Source organism: Rhinatrema bivittatum, chromosome 1 (assembly GCF_901001135.1).
Source record: "Rhinatrema bivittatum chromosome 1, aRhiBiv1.1, whole genome shotgun sequence".
Taxonomy (NCBI): Eukaryota; Metazoa; Chordata; class Amphibia; order Gymnophiona; family Rhinatrematidae; genus Rhinatrema; species Rhinatrema bivittatum.
In genome coordinates this window covers 334,036,087-334,056,840 of record NC_042615.1, presented here as the reverse complement: position 1 = coordinate 334,056,840, position 20,754 = coordinate 334,036,087, and the positions used below count along the sequence as shown (strand labels likewise).

The 20,754-nt window shown below is 44.8% G+C and overlaps 1 protein-coding gene across 9 annotated transcripts in view; it reads right to left on the bottom strand.

Annotated features, from left to right (window-relative positions):
* The window catches only part of CDKL2 (cyclin dependent kinase like 2), a 207,751-nt gene that overhangs the window by 75,797 nt on the left and 111,200 nt on the right, over positions 1-20,754 (bottom strand). For all 9 annotated transcript variants that reach the window (XR_003856264.1, XM_029598291.1, XM_029598310.1 and 6 more), the window contains 2 exons: positions 9,338-9,516; positions 7,520-7,632 (listed from right to left, as the gene is read on the bottom strand). Coding sequence is in view for 8 of the 9 variants with exons in the window: in XM_029598291.1 (XP_029454151.1) it covers positions 7,520-7,632; positions 9,338-9,516 (292 nt within the window). In the remaining variant the exon portion in view is untranslated. The remainder of the gene's footprint in view (positions 1-7,519; positions 7,633-9,337; positions 9,517-20,754) is intronic.

The window sequence follows — 20,754 nt, the reverse complement described above, 5'->3', positions numbered from 1 at the left end:
AATTTATCCAAAGTCGAAAAGTAATCATAGTCCAGAAAAAAAGGACAGAAACTTCAACAAAAAGTCCAGAAAAACACCAAACCTCAGGCAATAAAAGCAAAGCTTCTTGTTACTTGCTTCTCAGATCTCTTGCGTACAACCTCAGGACTCCCACACTAAGGATTTTCCTTCCTTCAGGCTCCAACGAAGAGCAGAAAATGCCTCCGTTAAACACTCAGGCTATGGACTTCCCCAGACAAAATGGTGTTCCTTTCCTCTGAGGATCCTTATCCTCTTAGTTGGCTCTCCAGTCTGTACAGAAGGGAGCTCTCTTTCCTCCTTCAGCAAACCCATAACTTTCATACTTCAGCCCTTAACTCCTTGAGCTGAATGCAGGCCTCCTCTGTCTACAGACACCTCCATAGCTTCCCTTTTCTCTGCCTTGTTCCTCATGGGAAGCACCTTTTATAATCCTCCCAAGACCCTGACCACACAGGGGTCCACATCACTGCCTGTAGTCTGAAAGGGCTTACAGAGTGGCCGGAGGGCTACCTCCCTGACACCAGCAAGGGCTGCCCTCCTAACACAGTGGCACAATGTTAGGTTCCATATTAAGTGCTACCACCCAAGAAAGAGATCTAGGCGTCATAGTGGATAACACATTGAAATTGTCGGTTCAGTGTGCTGCGGCAGTCAAAAAAAAGCAAACAGAATGTTGGGAATTATTAGACAGTGAATGGTGAATAAAACGGAAACTGTCATAATGCCTCTGTTTCGCTCCATGGTGAGACCGCACCTTGAATACTGTGTACAATTCTGGTCGCCACATCTCAAAAAAGATATAATTGCGATGGAGAAGGTACAGAGAAGGGCTACCAAAATGATAAGGGGAATGGAACAACTCGCCTATGAGGAAAGACTAAAGAGGTTAGGACTTTTCAGCTTGGAGAAGAGACGACTGAGGGGGGATATGATAGAGGTGTTTAAAATCATCAGAGGTCTAGAACGGGTAGATGTGAATCGGTTTTTTACTCTTTCGGATAATAGAAAGACTAGGGAGCACTCCATGAAGTTAGCATGTGGCACATTTAAAACTAATCGGAGAAAGTTCTTTTTCACTCAACGCACAATTAAACTCTGGAATTTGTTGCCAGAGGATGTGGTTAGTGCAGTTAGTATAGCTGTGTTTAAAAAAGGATTGGATAAGTTCTTGGATGAGAAGTCCATTACCTGCTATTAATTAAGTTGACTTAGATAATAACCACCGCTATTACTAGCAACGGTAACATGGAATAGACTTAGTTTTTGGGTACTTGCCAGGTACTTATGACTTGGATTGGAAACAGGATGCTGGGCTTGATGGACCCTTGGTCTGACCCAGTATGGCATGTTCTTATGTTCTTCATAAGGGGGATCCACAACAATGACGTGGAGATCAACAGGGAAGTGAGGAGCATGGATGGTACCACTCAGGTACAAAATCAAAGAGTGAGGAGAATGTGGAGTAACTGGACTGAAAGTATGAAAAATGGGGATTTCACATTAACACAGGCTAACACTAGGCTGGAGTCAGTCTAGTTTGTCTCCAGGCCTGTGGAAATCACCGCTTATTCACACATATGGTGTCATGCATTGGGATTTTTTTAAACCTGGTACAGAAAAACTCCAGCCTCCAAGAAACTGTCTGTATGGAGTGCAGAGAGTTGTGAAAAGGACCTGTGGTTCTAAATGCTGTACAGAACTCAGGGGCCTGTGGCTCTAAAACTATGTACAGAGCACAGGGAGTGCAGGAGTCCATGGTGGTTTGTGAAAGGGTGTGGTAGAAGCTGAACAAAAAAAAAAAACAAACCAAAGTTTTAAAGTTCAGGTAGAGAGGAAACATTGTGTGAGCTTCGTTGCAGAGACAGCCAGAAAGTTTTAGGGTTGAACTGGCTAAAGGGAGCAGCCCTGCTGGGAGATTGATAGGGATTTAATAGTGAGCAAGTTATTGCTGATCAAGCAGGCTTTTTTTTGTTTTTTACTTTTTTGCCTTGAAAAGAAAAGTGAAAGAAACACCGGTGCAGCAGAGCTGTGCTGAGCAGGGTGAATCCCTGGAAAAGCTGCTAGAGTGGGCTGTGAGTGTGGGGAATGGAAGCCGAGCGGGGCCCTCTTCCAGCAAGCAAGCCACTCTGCAGGGAAGGTGTGTAGCCACAGGAAAACCTGAAGTGGAGCAATCAGGGTACTGCAGCAACTGGAGAAGTAAAAGCAGCCAGAGGGCTGGAAGGAAACACAGCATGGTAGCTGGAAAGGAAACACAGGTTTGGTAGCTGGAAAGGCTTGCCACCATAATGAAACAAGGGAACCCACTCCCAAGAGTCCAGGCCAGGCAAAACAGTAAATTCCTAGACTGGCTGGATAAGGAGAACCAACAGCTCATGGAAGAATTAGATGAGTGGTTGACAGAGGTATCCAGTGAGCAGACTGAGTCATGGCAACAGTTTGAGATTGGTGCTACAGATGGTCCTGAGGAAGACCCTGTAGGGTGCCCAAACACTACCTGGAGTCCAGAGATCGCTCCTGTGAGAAGCTTAGAGAAGGGGGCTGTGAAGAACCCTGAGAGAGGGGTCACAGAGAGCCCTAGGGAGAGTGACACAGACTGCCCAGGAGGAGGCAATATTGCAAAGTTGGAAGTCAATGCTACAGGAGGTCCCGAGGAAGACACTGTAGGGTGCCCAAATACTACTGGGAGTCTGGAGACAACTCCAGTGAGAAGCCCAGAGAGAGAGGACATGGAAAGGCAAGTGAAAGATGCCATGGAGAGCCCAGAGGGTGGCACTGCAGAGACCCCAGCGAGTAAGGCTGCGGAGGAGCCAACTACCGGCATGGGCAAGTGGCCAGAGTGTACAGAAAAGGAAACCATGGAGAGCCCAGAGGGAGGTGCTGTTGAGAACCTGAAGAAAGAGTCCACAGAGAGCCCAGAGGATGGCGCTGTGGAGACCCCAGCGAAGGATGATACTGAGGAGCCAAGGAGGGGCACTATACCAGAAGCCAAGAAGCGGCAGCAGCTGGTGATAGAGGAACCAGCCCTGGTGGTTCCCCAGTCAGTCCATATAGCTCCATTGGGGTGAATGTGAGTCCAGAGCCAGCAAAGGTCTGAATTAAAGGACTGGGGATGTGCACTGCGTGAACAGAATACTGGGTGGTGGTCATGACATAGTTGAGGGCAAACCTAGGAGAAGGGGACTGGGAGGTCTTAGACTCTCCTGGATGGAATACAGGAGGGAGTAGGGACGCTTGGCCCAAAGGGTTCGAGTTGACGGGAGGGGTATGTGAAGCAGTGCCCCTAGTGTTCCCCTATTTACCTGTGTGAGACCAGGTTAGACTCCTGGTCCACCTTAAATGCCTTAAAGACAGTATACTCTATGGTGAGATCCTGCAGGGCAGGTGGGGCTCAGAGGGCATAACCAGAGACTGGGGAATAAGATCTGGGATCCAAATGGGGATAAACCAGACCAGGCCCAGGGGTCCGGGAGGAAGGCAGCTCCTGTATGCAATATTGTCCAAACTCTGAGCTGAGATGAAGCAACACACTCTAAGTAAAGAGAATAAGTACCCTATCTAAGGAGAACAGTCTACTATTGTGCGTGTGTGAAGTTGTGAATAAAGAACCTGTTTTAAGAAAGGCTGGAGGCAATCTAGTTTGTCTTCAAGCCTATGGGAATCACACTTCGTTCCCATAAACCTATACTAATGCTGTCTCTGTTCTCCCTCTAAAGATGGACCATTCCGCTTAGCAGGATCCCATAGTGTTCTTTACATTTACATTGAAAGCCTGGCTGCAGGCCCTCTCCTTGCCCACCTGGAATCCTATCGTAATATTGCTTTCAGGTAAGGCAATGAATGGTAATGTACTCCCATCAGCATTTCTGTCAGAGCAACATAGGATGTGGGTGTAGTGCTACGGCTCTACTGTTCTGGCTGGCCTTGGAGTTTGGAGGGATTCTCGGAAAGGTGGGGCCTGTAGCCAGACTTTCAATGTAAATATCCTGGGACGATCTTGAGCACCTTCCATGTAAGATATTTTTAAAATTAATTTGAGAGGTTAGGGGACTGCAGGGGAAGGATCAAGCACTAAGAGCTGATATTATGTGTACATTTTTTTGGTGGGTAGGGAATCAGCACTGCTTCCCTTCTATTACTTAAACATTTTCACTTAACCAGCTGTATTCAGAACATAGCTAGTTAAATTCTAAGTTATCTGAGTAATATCACCCAGATAACTTTAGCTCTGTATATGCAGCAGGAGGCTTGTCCTTTGCCAATCATGGACCTGTTAGAATTATTTAAAGGTGTAAATAAGCATGTGGATAATTTTTTTTTTTTTAATTTGGCATTTTAAAGGGTGGCTGTTGTCCTAATTTGATTTTACTTTTCCGTTTCTTCTATATATTTTATTACAACTATAAATATTGCTTTAATTGTTTTTCCATTTTAAAGGAGGGGTTAACTATTAAATTCTAACACAAAATACTCTTACAAATTCATCAAAGCTATCCCTGAATTACAACTTTAAAAAACCTGTAAAAAAAAAAAAAAAAAAGGAAAACAAACATGAACCACTCAGGAGACTCATGATTGTGAATCATAAATTTTGGACAAGCACATCATCTGAAAAAGAAAAGTAGTGGTCAAGTATATGAATACAGAAATCACAATCCAACCAAAATTAAAGCCATGGATTACTAGGCATTTGATCGTAAACAGTTTAGCCCAGTCATCTTAGTGTTGCTGTACCTAACATAAGATCCAACACATAACTTCCTTATAATGTGGGTAAGCAAGCTCATAAGAAGTCTGACTTTGCCCACCAAACTGAAGTTCTAGGCCTAAGCAGCTTAAAGCTGGAAATCAGTTTTACTTCATTTTTAAATGTAGCTTGTTCACACCTTTTTCACCGGTAGCTCAAGACAAGTTACATTCAGGTACTGTAGGTATTTGAGCTCCCAGAAGGCTTACGATCTTACAGGTAGATTTTAAAAGCATTGCTCGTGCAAAAACAGCTCTATACATGCGTAGGTGGGTGGCGGCAAGCAACACAAATTTTGAGAAACCGTGAAGTATGTGTGTGTATTAAAAAAAAGGGGGGGGGCGGGGCCAAGAGTTACATGCACAAGTCCGAATTTTAGAAAAGCTGACCATGGCGCGCATCGGTGTGTTATCCGCGTCACTTTACTGCTAGTCCTGAGGGGGGGGGCAAATCTGGAGATCTCAAGTTTCAGAGATTTTCAAGACTGTGGAACTACCATATATTCTCAGGGAGAGGGGGGGGAAGAAGGGGGGGAAAGAACACACTGTAGGAGAGACAATATGACACTATATATATCTACCACTGTAAGAGGGGCACTTTCAGCTCAGGATGGGTTTGAATCATAAAAAACTTATCCAGACTTTTTTCAAACTGCCATAACCATATCCTCTGGCAATGAATTCCAGAGATTAATTGTGCATTGAGTGAAAAAGAATTTTCTCTGATTTGTTTTAAATGAGCTACTTGCTAACTTCATGGAGTGTCCCCTAGTCCTTCTATTGTCTGAAAGAGTAAATAACTGATTTACATTTACCTGTTCAAGTCCTTCATTCCCTCCCCCATGGCCAGGGTGCAAGGCACTGTAGTAGAGATGTGATTCGGCCGAACCTTTTGGTTCAGCCTTCGTTATCGGCCCGCCACAGGAAATTTCATTTTCCCGCGGTTCGAGCCGATTTAATTTCGTCTGCCCCCCCCCCCCCGAAATGAAGCCCGAAACCCAGGGGGGGGGGCAGATGGGGGGGGGTTGTAAAAAAACAAAACAACCCCAAACCCAACCCTTCAAATTTAATTAATTGCAACCCCCCACCCTCCCGACCCCCCAAGACTTGCCCGACCGACTCCCCAAGACTTACTGAAAGTCCCTGGTGGTCCAGCGGGGGTCCCGGGAGCGATCTCCCGCTCTCGGACCATCGGCTGCCAGTAATCAAAATGGCACCGATGGCCCTTTGTGTGTGACAGGGGCTATCGGTGCCATTGGCTGGCCTCTGTCACATGGTAGGTGCAATGGATGGCCAGCACCATCTTAAAAAATGGCACCAGTCATCCATTGCTCCTACCATGTGACAGAGGCCGACCAATGGCACCGATAGCCCCTGTCACACGGTAAGGGCAAAGGGCCATCAGTGCCATTTTGATTACTGGCAGCCGATGGCCCGAGAGTGGGAGATCACTCCCGGGTTCCCTGCTGGACCACCAGGGACTTTTGGTAAGTCTTGGGGGAGGGGGGGGTTGCAAATAATTAAATTTGAAGGGTTGGGGAGGGTTTGGGGTTTTTTATGTGCCCTTTCTCCCCCCCCCCCCCCCCAAAGTACGATAAGAAAACCACACGTCTCTATTTCCTATTTTGGTGCAAACAAATGCGCATCCCTAGTCTGTAAGTGCACTGCACCTCCCCAGAGTTGAAAGTGCCCCTCTTACAGTGGTAGATATATATAATGTCATGTTCTCTCTCTCTCTCTCTGACATGAAAAACTGGTTTTCCCCTTGTGTGAACATACGCGTGTAAATGTCATTAAAGCTCTGGTGGCAATTCGCGCGGGACATTTACTGGAGCCACCTTTTAAGATCACGTGCACGGAAGAGATATTTTAAATGATTCGCATGTATGATATAAAATCGCAGCGTATCTCTGCTCGCATGCCAAGACGCACGTTTCTGGGCGCACGCGCATTCTTTTCAAAATTAGCCAGTAAGGCTTTTCTCCCATTCTGTGTCTATGGGAAACTGATTAGCAAATGAGGCTCTGAAGAAACAGAGGTTCAAGTGACTTGCCCAAGGTCGCAAGAGCCAGCAGCAGGATTTGAATCCTGGCTTCCCTGGTTCACAGCCTGCTGCTCTAACCACTGGACTACTCTATATGCTGGTGGTCTTACAATTGGTTAGTTGCATGTGTGTTGTGTACTGGTTGCAGTAATTTGTCATTTACATGTTGAATAGATTCATTAAAGAGGTTATGTGTGGACTTGCTATGTTCTTTGAGAAAGCTCTGTTTAGTATGAAAATACTGCTGGGGATGTTAACTTTCCTTCTGTATTTAATTTGTTGCATTTTACTACAAAGATTTGGTTTATTTACTTCCTGACAAATGCAAGGGTTTTTTTTTTTTTATCTTTTTTCTTGACTCATATCATTGTTTTTAAACTTTGGACCACCTCTCCTGATTCCCCTGTAGCAAGTGTATTCTGAATTATTTGATCTGAGCTTAGTGGATACGGCTGATTTGGTTCATATCAACTTCTGATGAGGGCTGAGGAGAAAGAGCAAAAAAAAAAAAAGCCATGAAGAAACGGTGATATGAATCCTTACCAGTTACCCAGAGCAGACAACATATAAGGAGCAGTTCTGCAGGGGCAGGAAAGGAATATAGGCTACGAAATTGCATAAGAGAAAATATAACCATCAGCAGGATGTCCAAAGGATGGCAGGGGCACAGAGACAGGTATTTCCAAGGGAGACGAAAGAATCGTTTCTTACCCAAGCATTTCATGATGTGATACAACTGATCAATATCAGAGTCGCCAGGGAAGAGAGGCTCTCCTGTCAGCATTTCTGTTATCAGACAGCCAATCGCCCATATATCTACTGCCCTGTCAGAAAAGTCCAGGAGTTACAGTCAGTGGAGCTCTAAAGACTTCTTGTACCAAACAGCAGCCTGAGGAATAGAAACCATGGATTTTGTGCTAGCACTGGTTTATTTTCAATGACGCTGAAAGCTATGAAACCCTGACAAGTCTGTATGCCCCTTTGTCCCCTTGGCTAAATCGTATATCCTCAATTCATTTCACATTATGCAGGACTTACAAAAAGTTCCAGGATTTACCATCTTGTCTTCTGTTGGTGACAGCAGACAGCATCCCTTTATACCAATATTCCCCAGCAGTTTGCATTGGATTGCAGGACAAATTGGTTAGACAAGTGCTTTGTACTCAAGCATATGATTGGTTGATGCTGTTGGCGTTTTTTTGAAGAAAAGCCAGTCTAACTTGCTATTTTGTTGGTCAGTTCTCTGCAGGTGCCCTGAAGAAGAGTTTACCCTTGAAACATTGATGTTGGGATCCAGGCAAGAATGGGGCATTGTGAACTTCTTCTAAACTAAGTACTTTATTATTAAACCATTTTTTGGATCAAATTTGGGACCTCAACATGAGTGGAGCATTGTAAATCATTCTAAATGAAGTATTATGTTATTTATTTATTTAAAAGTTTTTCTATACCGTCATTAAGTTATTTACCAGCATAACGGTTTACAATAGGGCAGAAATAGAGAAAAAAAAATAGCAAAAACTTTATAATGAAGGTGCCATTAATAATCGGTAACAATTGAATTGCTATAAACTATTTGATTTCTGACGTATTTACTAAACTTTGGACCAATTTGAAGTAATGTGATGAACTGATACTTTAAAAGTTTGATGCGAATAATGATTCTTCATTGGATACTTAACATCACTTTTAAATCACAAGATTAAATTTGTGTATGGTATATGAGGATTATGTAGGGTTGAAAAGTGGGTTGAGTTTATACCCATTTTACCCAGTCTGATGCCATGCCTTCACATTAAAAAAAATTTTAAGAATATAAATGGCAAATGGAGATTAAAAATTAAGTAAAAATAAGTTTGTGCTCACTTATATTTTTGCAATTTCCATTGGTTTGAAACGACTGTTTCTTACGTTACATTTATTGACTTTTTCTCCAGAAACTTGTACAAACACCTTTCAAACCCAGATAGGCTAGATGCCTTGACCACATCCTCTGGCAAATTCCACAGTATGATTGTATGTTGAATGAAAAACTACTTTCTCCAATTTGTTTCAAATTTGCTACCTGCTTGTTTTATGGAATGTCCCCTAATCCTAGCACTATTTGAAATATCCATTGCCTGTTTCCCTAGTCCACCCATCTCATGATTTTAAGTAAAAAGACAGAGTAATTGTGAACCCCTAGGTATGACAAGCTTGAATGGTTAAAGTAGGCCTCTACATACAATGGGTTAAGGAGCCTTACATTTAAAACATTTTTATTAAATAATTGCTATGTTGAGTTTGTGCTTGGGTTTTAAGGTTAATTCAGAGCACAATACTGAGCCAGGCATATAAACACAGAAAATAAATGCATGCCAACCTTCAAATCTTCTACAATCTATTTGGGGAAAAAAAGCCAAATTCTTCCATTGGTTTTCCACAATTATCCAGTTACAGTGAAATATCTCCCCTGTTACTACCAGTTACTCCAAATCTGGCACTCTGTAATCCTAAGTACAGTATCTGCAATTCCTCTGTTGTTCTTACTTGCCATACTTGATATCTCCAACCAACAGTTCTGGAGCTCTGTACCATCGTGTGGCCACGTAATCCGTGTAAACTTCACCAGGTGCTGCAAGTGTTCGAGCAAATCCAAAGTCACACAACTTTACAACTCCAGAATGGGAGACCAATATATTTTCAGGTTTAATATCCCTGTGTATGATCTGAAAGAAGCAGCAAATAGCAAGATATCAACAAAAATGGTTTTCATGTTCCTAAATTATTTATTTAAAAATGTATAACCCACTCTACCTTCAATTCTAAGAACATAAGAAGTTATCATACTGGGTTAGATCAAGGCTCCATCAAGCCCAGCATCCTGTTTCCAATAGCGGCTAATCCAGGTTAAAATCACCTGGCAAGTACCCAAACATTACATAGATCCCATGCTACTAATGTCCATAATAGCATTGGCTATTCCCTAAGGGGGTCATTTTCTATCCCTGTCACACGCGAAAAGTCCCTTTTCGCATGTGATAGCTAAATAGGGGTGGAATCGGGGCAGAGTCAGCACCGGAAGAGGAGGAGTCGGGGCGTTGTCAGGGCGGACGCGACGGAAACTTCACTGGCGGAGAAAAGGTAAGACCCCTTATCGCCGCCAGTAGCGCACCCCATAGCACCACCTTTCACGGTGGTGAAAGGTGGTGCTATGGGGTTCGAAAGCCGGCAGCAATAACACCGCAGTGGTGCGATCGCTGCTGGCTTTCGCAGGCCCGCCCCCTGCTTCGCCCTCCCGCCCCCATTACCGTGGGATTCAAAGAGCTCTGCGATATTAGAAAATCCAGCCCTAAGTCAGCTTGATTAATAGCAATTTATGGACTTCTCCTCCATGAACTTAGCCAAACCTTTTTTAAACCCAGCTACACTAACTTCCCTAACCACATCCTCTGGCAATGAATTCCAGAGCTTAATTGTGCATTGAGCAAAAAACAATTCTAGGCGAATGCCAACTTAAAACATCCATAAAATAAAATGCAAAGAATAATTAAACAAAATATACATTTGGAGCCTGATTTTCAAAAGCATTTATACAAATAAAACTGGGTTTAATAAGTGAAAATCCACTTTACCTGTGTAAGTGGGCTTTTGAAAATTGCTACAATATATGCCATTAAATTATCCATAGGATTTACCCATTGTAGCTATTTTCAAAAGGACTTTAAACGGATAAATAGCTTTTGAAAGTTACTACAATAATAAGATAAATTTACACGTGTAAATCCTTTTGAAAATTACCCCAAAATACTATATTAAATAAATAACACATAAATGTTAGTCTAACCACACACAGCACTATTAACACAATAAAATATGTCTGTATTAATTAAATTCCTTGAATACTTGCTCAAATAATTATGCTTTGAGTAACTTTCGGAATCTGAGAACACCAGATTCAGCCTTTAGCTCTTCAGGCAGAGAATTCTACAATGTGGGGCACAACTACTCCAAATAACCTGTCCCTTGACTCAGAAAAATAGACTTGTCTAATTGTCAGCACCTCTAATAGATTTCAAAAGGAGGAATCCAAGACTCACATCGCAGCATTCAGGAACCCTGCATGAAGGTACAAGGATATATAGCTTTGCTCTGCTAATGCATCACCAAGCTCATAACACAAAGCAAACATAGGGGACTATATACTAATATGGGCTTTCATTAACGCCTCTTCCTTTATTGACTCGTGTTGTGGCAGGAACTATTATCTCTTTGAAAAATACTGTGACTACTTTAGGAGGTATTCTTGATCCACAACTCACTATAGCCCATCAAATCTCTTATACAGTATAATGCAAAAGGCTATTTTTAATCTTAGATTCGCCATCTATGTCCTTTATTTATTTATTTATTTAATTTATTTATTTAAAACTTTTCTATACCGTCGTATACTAGAGCACCATCACAACGGTTTACAGACAGGCACAATTATTTCCTGGGGCCTCATAACTTGAAGACTCTAGTTCATGCATTTATTATCAAAAATCTATTATTGTAATTCTTTCTTGTTAAGTTAACCAAACTATCGATTGAAAAGATTACAATTGCTTCAGAATACATCAGCTTGACTAATTTATGGCATTAATAAATCTGATCATATTACTCCTATTTTGTCACAATTGCATTGGCTTCTGATTAATTACCGTATACAATTTAAATCTTGTCTTACTTTTCATGCATTAAGTCCTGGCTTTCCTTTAGACCTCACTAGACTTCTAACCCCTTACACAACTGAGCCCACACTCAGTTATTCTCAGAAAGGTTTATTATTTCTTCCCCCGCCATCTGAAATTCACCTGGCGTCAACTAGGGATTCCTCCTTTAGTTACTAGGCTCCTTTGCTCTGGACTGCATTACCATTTGACATTCGTTCAGAAGCAAATTATGTCAAATTCAGAAAGGCAGTAAAAGCCTGGTTTTTTTTTAACTCAGGCATTTGATAACATCTTACTCTGACCCCAGTTGTCAGTTTTGTCTGTTTATTCTTTGTCTGTTAATTTTAATTATCTCAATTTATTTTATGTTTTTTATATTTTTTAGTTAGGTTTGGATAAGTTATTGGACGAGAAGTCCATTATCTGCTAGTAATCAAGTTGACTTAGGGAATAGCCACTGCTAGGTAATTGTATCCTGGATTGGCCACTGTTGGAAATAGGATGCTGGGCTTGATAGACCCTTAGACTGACCCAGTATGGCAATTTCTTATGTTCTTAGTTGTATTTTGTTATTAGTAGATTGTTTTATTGTTATTGTTAATTTGATTTTATTACTAATTTATGTATTTTTTTTTAATTGTACCCCTGCTTGGCTAACATGATTTAAAACTTTAATAAAGAAATAAAGAAAAATAAATGCATGTTAACATGCATTGACATGGGCCTTAGCTAATTCTCATCTATGAAGCATGTTAATGTGGGCTGTTGGCATATGGTTTAGCATTATCACCCATTCCTCGATAACTTTAAATTATCATGCATGCCTAACAAGAAATTATTATAATGAACTCATTAGGTTGTAACGCTGGATATTCTAATCAGTCTTAATACTTAAGAGGAAGATTTTAAAAGCATTGCTCATGCAAAACGACCCTGAACACTGGGGGTGGGGAGGGAGAGAGAGAGAGAGACAATCTGACACTCTATATATCTCCCACTGTAAGAGGGGCACTTTCAGCTCAGGGTGGGTTTTGGGGGAGCGGTGTTACATTGGTCTACCTAGGGTGCAAGGGTCTAGAGCCCCTTGTAACACTGCCTCTCCCCCCCCCCCCCCCAAAAAAAAAATCCATCTCGAGTTGAAAAGTGCCCCTCTTACAGTGGGAGATATATAGAGTGTCAGATTGTCTCTCTCTCTTCCCTCCCCCCCTCATAGTCCATGTGAGTATGTGCATAAAGTCTCCACACATACATGTGTTAGGGATATTTTAAATGACTCGTGTGTACTTGCACGCATGATATAAAATTAAGCACATTTTTGCTTGCGTGCCTAGTACGCGCGTTTATGGGCGCATATGTTCCTTTTAAAATGTACCTGCATGTGGGTTAAAACAGCCATTTATGGCAGGAAAGATCACTAAACTTCAGGAGATGCTGGTACATTTGCTGGTCGTGGGACCTGCCTGCGATCAGCATCACTCACCACTGAGACACCCTGGCTTCCGGCGCAACCTGGAGGCCACTGCGCTCCTTGTTTTTGGCAGAATGCTGCCAGTAAGACATCTTCTTCCTTTTTCTCTGTGGGCTCTCTGAGATGTGCGTGTGCACCATGCTGCCATTTAAAGAGCCTGCAGTGGGAACCCAGGATGCCGGTGCTGGCTGATGATGTCATGCGACTGGGTATATAAGACCCAGCCTCGCATTGGAACTTTTCCTCAGCAATGGGTCTCCTGCATCTGCAGTGCATGTTGCTTCTGTGTCTCGGTTCCTGCTCATTCCTAGTGCCTTGTCTGTGTTCCTGGTTCCTGTAGGTTCTCTCCACATCCAGCCTCAACCAGCCTTTCATGTCCAGCCTTGTCAAGATTTCCCGTATCATGTCTGTCTTGTCCAGTTCTTCTGTGTATCTTCGTCTATCCTTGGCCTGACTTCAAGATCTTGACCTCTTGCCTGGCTGACCATGATTGCTTACCACCTGGACCTGACCTCTTGCTTGCTATTAACCATGACTGTCCGCAGCCTGTCCCAACCTTGGCTTGCCCTCGACTCCTCAAGTCTGCTGCCTGCCCTGACCCAGGTGTGCTCTCAGACTCTTGCTTACCTGACCCCTAGGGACCCACCTAAATCTTGCCGGCCACCAGAACCCAAGGGCTCAACCTTCGGGGGAGGCAGCTGGTATAGGTAAAGCTCCATCCTGACCTGCTTCAGGGTGTGTTCAGCAGCTGCCGGTGTAGGCCTTGTAGGTTCACCTACGGGATTGCATAAACTATGTCATAGCAACAAGGGCTCACACCCATGCCACCCATCAGTTTTCTGAGGCCATGAGCTTGTTGGACTCATCTCTGGCCTCTGCTATCGCCAGGCTATGGCTGGGTACCTCCAGGACATGGCTGCCAGGTCTGCTCTGGCTTCCACTCCAGCATCCGTGATGGGGCCTACTATTCCCACTCTTCACTTGCCTCGTTCCCGAGGTACAATAGAGATCCAGTGAAATTTAGAAGCGTCCTAAATCAGTGTTGGATGCAGTTCATACAAGCACCTTTGTTCCCAAAGGATCGAGTCAAAGTGACGTATATTCTATCTTTTTTGGGTGGCTCCACCCTGAACTGGGCCTCACCTCTTTGGAAAAGAGATAATCCACTCCTAGAGGACCTGAATTGCTTCTTGCAAGAATTCCAGCAAATCTTTGATGAGCCTGGTCCTTGCTTCCAAGGTGTCTGAACTCCTGCAGATCAGACAAGGCTCTTGGTCTGTGAGGGAGTATGCAGTGTACATCCGCACACTGGCCTCTGACCTTTAGTGGGGCAGTGACAGCCTGATTGCAATCTTTGGGCAAGGGCTCTCAGAGTACCTTAAAGATAAGTTGGCTGCCAGGGATCTACCTGATACATTGCAGGGCCTAATCAGCTCAGCCATCAGTCTGGATCTGAGGTTCCAAGAAAGGTCCTGGGAGAGGGGTTTGGCTCGCTGCCCTGTCTGCCTCACCCCAAATTTTTAGAAACCAGTGGCCTCCTGCTCACCTTCTGAGCCAGGACCAGCAACAGTAGATGACATGCAGATCGACTGCCTTAAGCAGTTGGTGGTGGAGGAGAAGCAGAGGTGCCGTAATCTCAACCTTTCCCAAATTGTGCCCAATCTGGACACTTCGCAAGTTGCTACCCGATTAAATTGGGAAGCTCAAAGACCTAGGTCTGGTGGGAGAGACCACCTTAGGTCATCCCTGCACCTCTCCACAACTTCTGGTACCAGTATGTTTCTCTCTTGGGGAAGTTCTTCTTGACACTTACCTTCTTGGATACTGGTGCTGGCGGCAGATTCATCATGAGGTTTGGTCCATCACTACCGGATACCGACAGTCCCTTTGGATATTCTGCTCTCCATTTCATCGATATAGAGAACCTATATATACGAGAGCTACCATACCACTCACCATGCAAACAGGTATTCTGCATGGAAAGAAAATAAGTCTTTACGTGCTGCTTAAAGCAGTCAAGGCAGTTATCTTGGGCCTACTGTGGTTCATGCTGCATCAGCTCCACATTGATTGGGCCACGTATAGATCACCAAATGGAGCTCTCGGTGTCATGGGCAATGCCTTGCTGAAGTTCCACCTGGCTTGGACAGTTACAAAAGGGCTTCTGGGTCTGCCACCACAATACACAGAGACTGCAGATGTGTTTAGTGAACAACAGGCAGAGGTCCTGAGACCTCATCACTCCTACAACTGTGCCATTGACTTGGTCCCCAGCAAGGTCCTGCCCATAGGTAGAGTATACCTGCTCTCTGCTCCTGAATATTAGGAATTGTGGACCCTTGACCTGAGGTGGGGTTGGCGCAACCTGCGGGGTTCAGCACTGCAGGTCCCCACAGTCAGGAGGTGAGGCTGGCTGGGAACAGAGGCTAACAGGAACTTCACCAGTACCAACCTGCGTTAGTTGGGTGCCTTGGGTGCCGGGGCTGGCTGGTCTTAGGTGGGGCTCTGTGCGGCTGGTCCCAGAGAGACAGCCGGATGAGGGCAGGAAGAGTCTGAGGGGTTAGGTCCAGTCCGAGGTCGAGATGCCCTCGAGGAGGGAGAGAAGTAGACCCCAAAGGACGAGGTGCCACAGCAGTTCCAGGGGTACTGTAGCTGGATCATGTGGACCAGACCCCGTGCAGAAGCAGGAGTTTGGAGGATAGAGTGCTGAAGTAGACTCTGGAGAGCGGAGCCGCTGTAGCAGGAATTTGTGCAGTATAAGCGCAGAGGTAAACCCTGAGGAGTGGCAGCACAGCCTCAGGATCCCATGATGCAGAAGCACCGAGGCAGGCCCCGAGGAGTGGTGGCGCAGAGACAGGGTCCTGTGATGTAGAAGCGCCGAGGTAATCCCTGAGGAGAGGGAGCGCAGAGACAGGATCCTGTGATGTGAAAGCACTGAGGCAGCCTCAAGGAGCAGGGGAGCCAAGACAGGGTCCTGTGATGTAGAAGCGCTGAGACAGTCCCCCGAGGAGCGGAAGCACAGAGGCAAGGTCCCGTGGTGTAGCAGCACTGAGGCACCCCCGAGGAGCGGGAGCGCAGAGACAGTATCCCATGGTGTAGAAGTGCTAAGGCAGGACCCTGAGGAGCGATAGCGTAGTAGCAGGATTCCGAAGAGCGGCAACAAGGCAGGAATCCGTAGAGCAGGAACAACAGGTCTAGAGTACTGGGGTGAAAGCATCAGAGAAGGAACTCAGGAACTCATTGCCAAGTCAACTAGTGGAGCTTAGAGGCTGCCCTTAAATATCCCAGGCTTCTGATGTCATCAGCCAGGGACGACCATGAAGTTCCCGCTGTTGGCCCTTTAAAAGGAGAGCTGATGGCGTGCACACCTAAGGAGGGCCCAGGTCGGAGCTCTGGTCGGTGACGTTCCAGCCGCCACCTGGAGTCCCAGAGGCCCGGCGGAACACGGTGCCAGTGGCTGGCTGCGGCCGCAAGTACACCCGAAGCAAGGCCCAAAGTAAGACATGGGGTGAGAGTAGTGCCGGCAGCAGATTGCCACGGCTGGTGGACGTAACACTGAAACAGAGACTATGACCAAATATATTAAAGAAAACTTGGACCAAGACTTCATTCGCCTCTCTTCATCACCTGCCGGAGCTGGATTCTTTTTTGTAGCAGGAAAGATAGTCAGTACAGGGATGTAATGACCCATCTTGGCCTTAATTCCATTACCAAGAACATCTCAAAGCTCTTTCACTGCCTTCGGGGCACGCAGATATTTACTAAGATGGACCTCTGAGGGGCTTACAACCTGATCAGGATCTGAGAAGGCGACGAATGGAAGATCGCCTTTCAATACCTACGACGGACACGATGAATACCTAGTGATGCCCTTCGTTTGTGCAATGCCCCTGCAGTCTTCCAATTCATGGTCAATGAGATCTTTAGAGAACTGCCCTACTCCGATGTGATGGTCTATCTGAATGATATCATAGTCTTTTCTAAGTCTAAGTCTCTAAGACCGGAAGGCTCATCTACATACTGCTCCCAGCATCCCTCAGGGAGAGGAGTCCAGAGGTCACCGCAAGCGATCCAGGGATTGACTTCCACAGCCCCAGCTTCCAGAGGCCCCACACCCTTTACAGTAGAGGAGGACCGGAAGGCTCATCTACATACTGCTCCCAGCATCCCTCAGGGAGAGGAGTCCAGAGGTCACCGCAAGCGATCCAGGGATTGACTTCCACAGCCCCAGCTTCCAGAGGCCCCACACCCTTTACAGTAGAGGAGGACTGGAAGGCTCATCTGCATACTGCTCCCAGCATCCCCCGGGAGATGAGTCCAAAGGTCACCGCAAGCGTTCCAGGGATTGACTTTCACAGTCCCAGCTTCCAGAGGCCTCGCACCCTTTGCAGTAAAGGAGGACCTGAAGCGCGCGCCGCCCTTCAATTCACTGAGTGAAGATTAATTTAATGGTGAATAAAGAGGATTGGTAAGTATAGCTTTCAGAAATTTTTGGACTTATAATAGTTTGGTGTAAGGTGAAATTGAGGGATATATTCTTTAGAGTTTGTGTGTGTCTGAGGTAATAAGCAAGCCAGAGATAGTTAATTCTAGTGTCTGTCTTTCCCACCCACTCAACCCTTGATTTTTAGGCACGGTATACTTTCTCATTGACAATCAATCAGGGTCTTATCTAAATCATACTATTGAACCAGCCCTTATTGAAAGTTTAACCATCCACTTGTAGGACACTAGCTGATTAATTAGTAAATTCACCTGTAAATTTAAAGTACTCTCATTCCAGCTCCCTTAGTATCCTAAACTTAACTAGGAACTCAATAAAACTAAGATGAAGGAAGCAGTCCAGCAGTAAGAGGGGGGCTTTCCAGTCTTTTGCATTGAGTGTCACATGTATGATTTTTTACTCGCCAGTGAGAGATTATATGTGTTCACTCGGTGCAAAGAGCTCCTGGATCTCAGGGAACGAGTCCGATCTCTTGAGGCTAGAGTAGCAGACTTGGAGGAGCTGAGGCAGACAGAGAGGTACATTGATGAGACCTTCAGGGACATAGTAGCCAAGTCCCAAATCCAGTCTGGCAGCCCCAATGCTGCCTTGGATCAGAAGGGTCTCCTAGTAGGAGAACATCATCCTGGTGTAGTAGGAAGTGATCCTGTAGCAAGGACCTGCTCTCCAGGTGATGTATTGTCCTCTCGCACTGAGGACAAGTCTCCCAGGGCTACTGCCCAGGAGGGAAGGGTTAGGCCAGCCATCATAGTTGGTGATTAAATTATTAGAAATGTAAATAGCAGGGTGGCTGGTGGATGTGAGGACTGCCTGGTAACTTGCCTGCCTGGTGCGAAGGTGGCAGACCTCACGGGTCACCTAGATAGGATTATAGACAGTGCTCGGGAGGAGCCGGCAGTTGTGGTACGTGGGCACCAACGACATAGGAAAATGTGGGAGATAGGCTCTGGAAGCCAAATTTAGGATTTTAGGTAGGAAGCTGAAATCCAGAACATAATTGGCATCACAGAGACTTGGTGGAAGGAGAATAACCAATGGGATAGTGTTATATCAGGGTACAAATTATATTGCAATGATAGGGAGGATCAACTTGGTGGGAGTGTGGAACTTTATGTCCAGGAGGGTATAGAGTCCAACAGGATAAAGATCATACAAGAGATTAAATGCTCAGTAGAATCTATATGGGTAGAAATCCCATATGTGTGTTGGGTAATAGTATAGTGATAGGAGTATACTACCGTCCACCTGGACAAAATGGTCAGACATATGATGAAATGCTAAGAGAAATCAGGGAATATAAGAACATGCCATACTGGGTCAGACCAAGGGTCCATCAAGCCCAGCATCCTGTTTCCAACAGTGGCCAATCCAGGCCATAAGAACCTGGTAAGTACCCAAAAAGTAAGTCTATTCCATGTTACTGTTGCTAGTAATAGCGGTGGTTATTATCTAAGTCAACTTAATTAATAGCAGGTAATGGACTTCTCCTCCAAGAACTTATCCAATTATTTTTTAAACACAGCTACACTAATTGCACTAACCATATCCTCTGGCAACAATTCCAGGGTTTAATTGTGCGTTGAGTGAAAAAGAACTTTCTCCGATTAGTTTTAAATGTGCCACATGCTACCTTCATGGAGTGCCCCCTAGACTATTATCGGAAAGAGTAAATAACTGATTCACATTAATCCGTTCTAGACCTCTCATGATTTTAAACACCTCTATCATATCTTCCCTCAGCCATCTCTTCTCCAAGTTGAAACGTCCTAACCTCTTTAGTCTTTCCTGATAGGAGAGCTGTTCCATTCCCTTTATCATTTTGGTCGCCCTTCTCTGTACCTTCTCCATCACAACTATATCTTTTTTGAGATTCGGCGACCAGAATTGTACACAGTATTCGAGGTGCGGTCTCACCATGGAGCGATACAGAGGCATTTTGACATTTTCTGTTTTATTCACCATTCCCTTTCTAATAATTCCCAACATTCTGTTGCTTTCTTGACTGCCACAGCACACTGAACTGACAATTTCAGTGTGTTTACCACTATGCTGCCCAGATCTCTTTCTTGGGTGGTAGCACCTAATATGGAACCCAACATTGTGTAACTATATCTTGGGTTATTTTTCCCTATATGCATCACCTTGCACTTATCCACATTAAATTTCATCTGCCATTTGGATGCCCAATTTTCCAGTCTCACAAGGTCTTGATTTAGATCATGGAGCTTATTTTCTATTGCTTCAGCAAGTATTTCCAACTCTATCTTTTTTCTGAAGGTAAAGGTAAGCTTATTATCTATACTATTATGGATTTGCTTGGTGAAGGCTATTTTCGCCTTTATTAATTGGTGATGAGACCAGGGCAATATCGTGTGCAAGGTATGATTAGTCAATTACTGGTATTAGCAAATATTAGGTCAAGTGTGACCTGCTTTATGAATGGCTTTCAATACAAATTATGACCATCCCAGGGCTTCCATTGTTTCTAAAAACATTTCACAGGTTAAGGTTCTCGGTGTTTTGACTACATGGAGTTTAAAGTATCCTACAATTAATGTAGATTCTGATGATGGAAACACCCTAGCGAATAATTCAGTCAGTGGTAGGCAATCTTTTTGTAGTATACCTGGGGGACAGTAGACCAGTCCTATGTTTATTTGAGGAGATTTTAGAATTGCATCCTCATAGGGTGGGGTTAATCACTACTTTGTAAAGTACTAGTGTTGCACTGTGTTGTGCTGGAGGTGGACCCTTGGGCCGAGGTGGAGATGGTGCTACCCGTAGGGCAAGCCCTATGGGTCCCTACCGTTGGTAGGCGGAGCTGGCTGACTGATGGAGGCTGGTTGGAGCTTCGCCAATACCAGCCCTTGTTCCCCGCAGGTTGAGCCCTTGGGTGCTGGGGCCGGCTGGAGTTAGGTGGGCCTCCGTCCAATGTCTTCAGGAGGACAAGGGTGAAGTCAGCCAGGGGCCAGCAGTGGTAGGAGTTGCAGGTCTGATCTGGACAAGGTGGAGTCCCAGAGACCCGAGAGCCAAATGGAATGAGAGGCAGACATGAGGCTCTCGAGTAGAAACTGGCCGAAGCCTGAGAGGCCGAGTCCAGACTGAATATAGTAGAGGTATCGTAGAACTAGCAAGAGTCAAGGCAGGCGGCTTGCATGTTAGAATGGAGAAACAAGGCAATGGTCAGGTCCAGGAGATTATCAATAGCGTAGTCAGGCAAAGCAGAGGTCGGGTCCAGGAGATGATCAGTAGCGTGGTCAGGCAAAACAGAGGTCGGGTC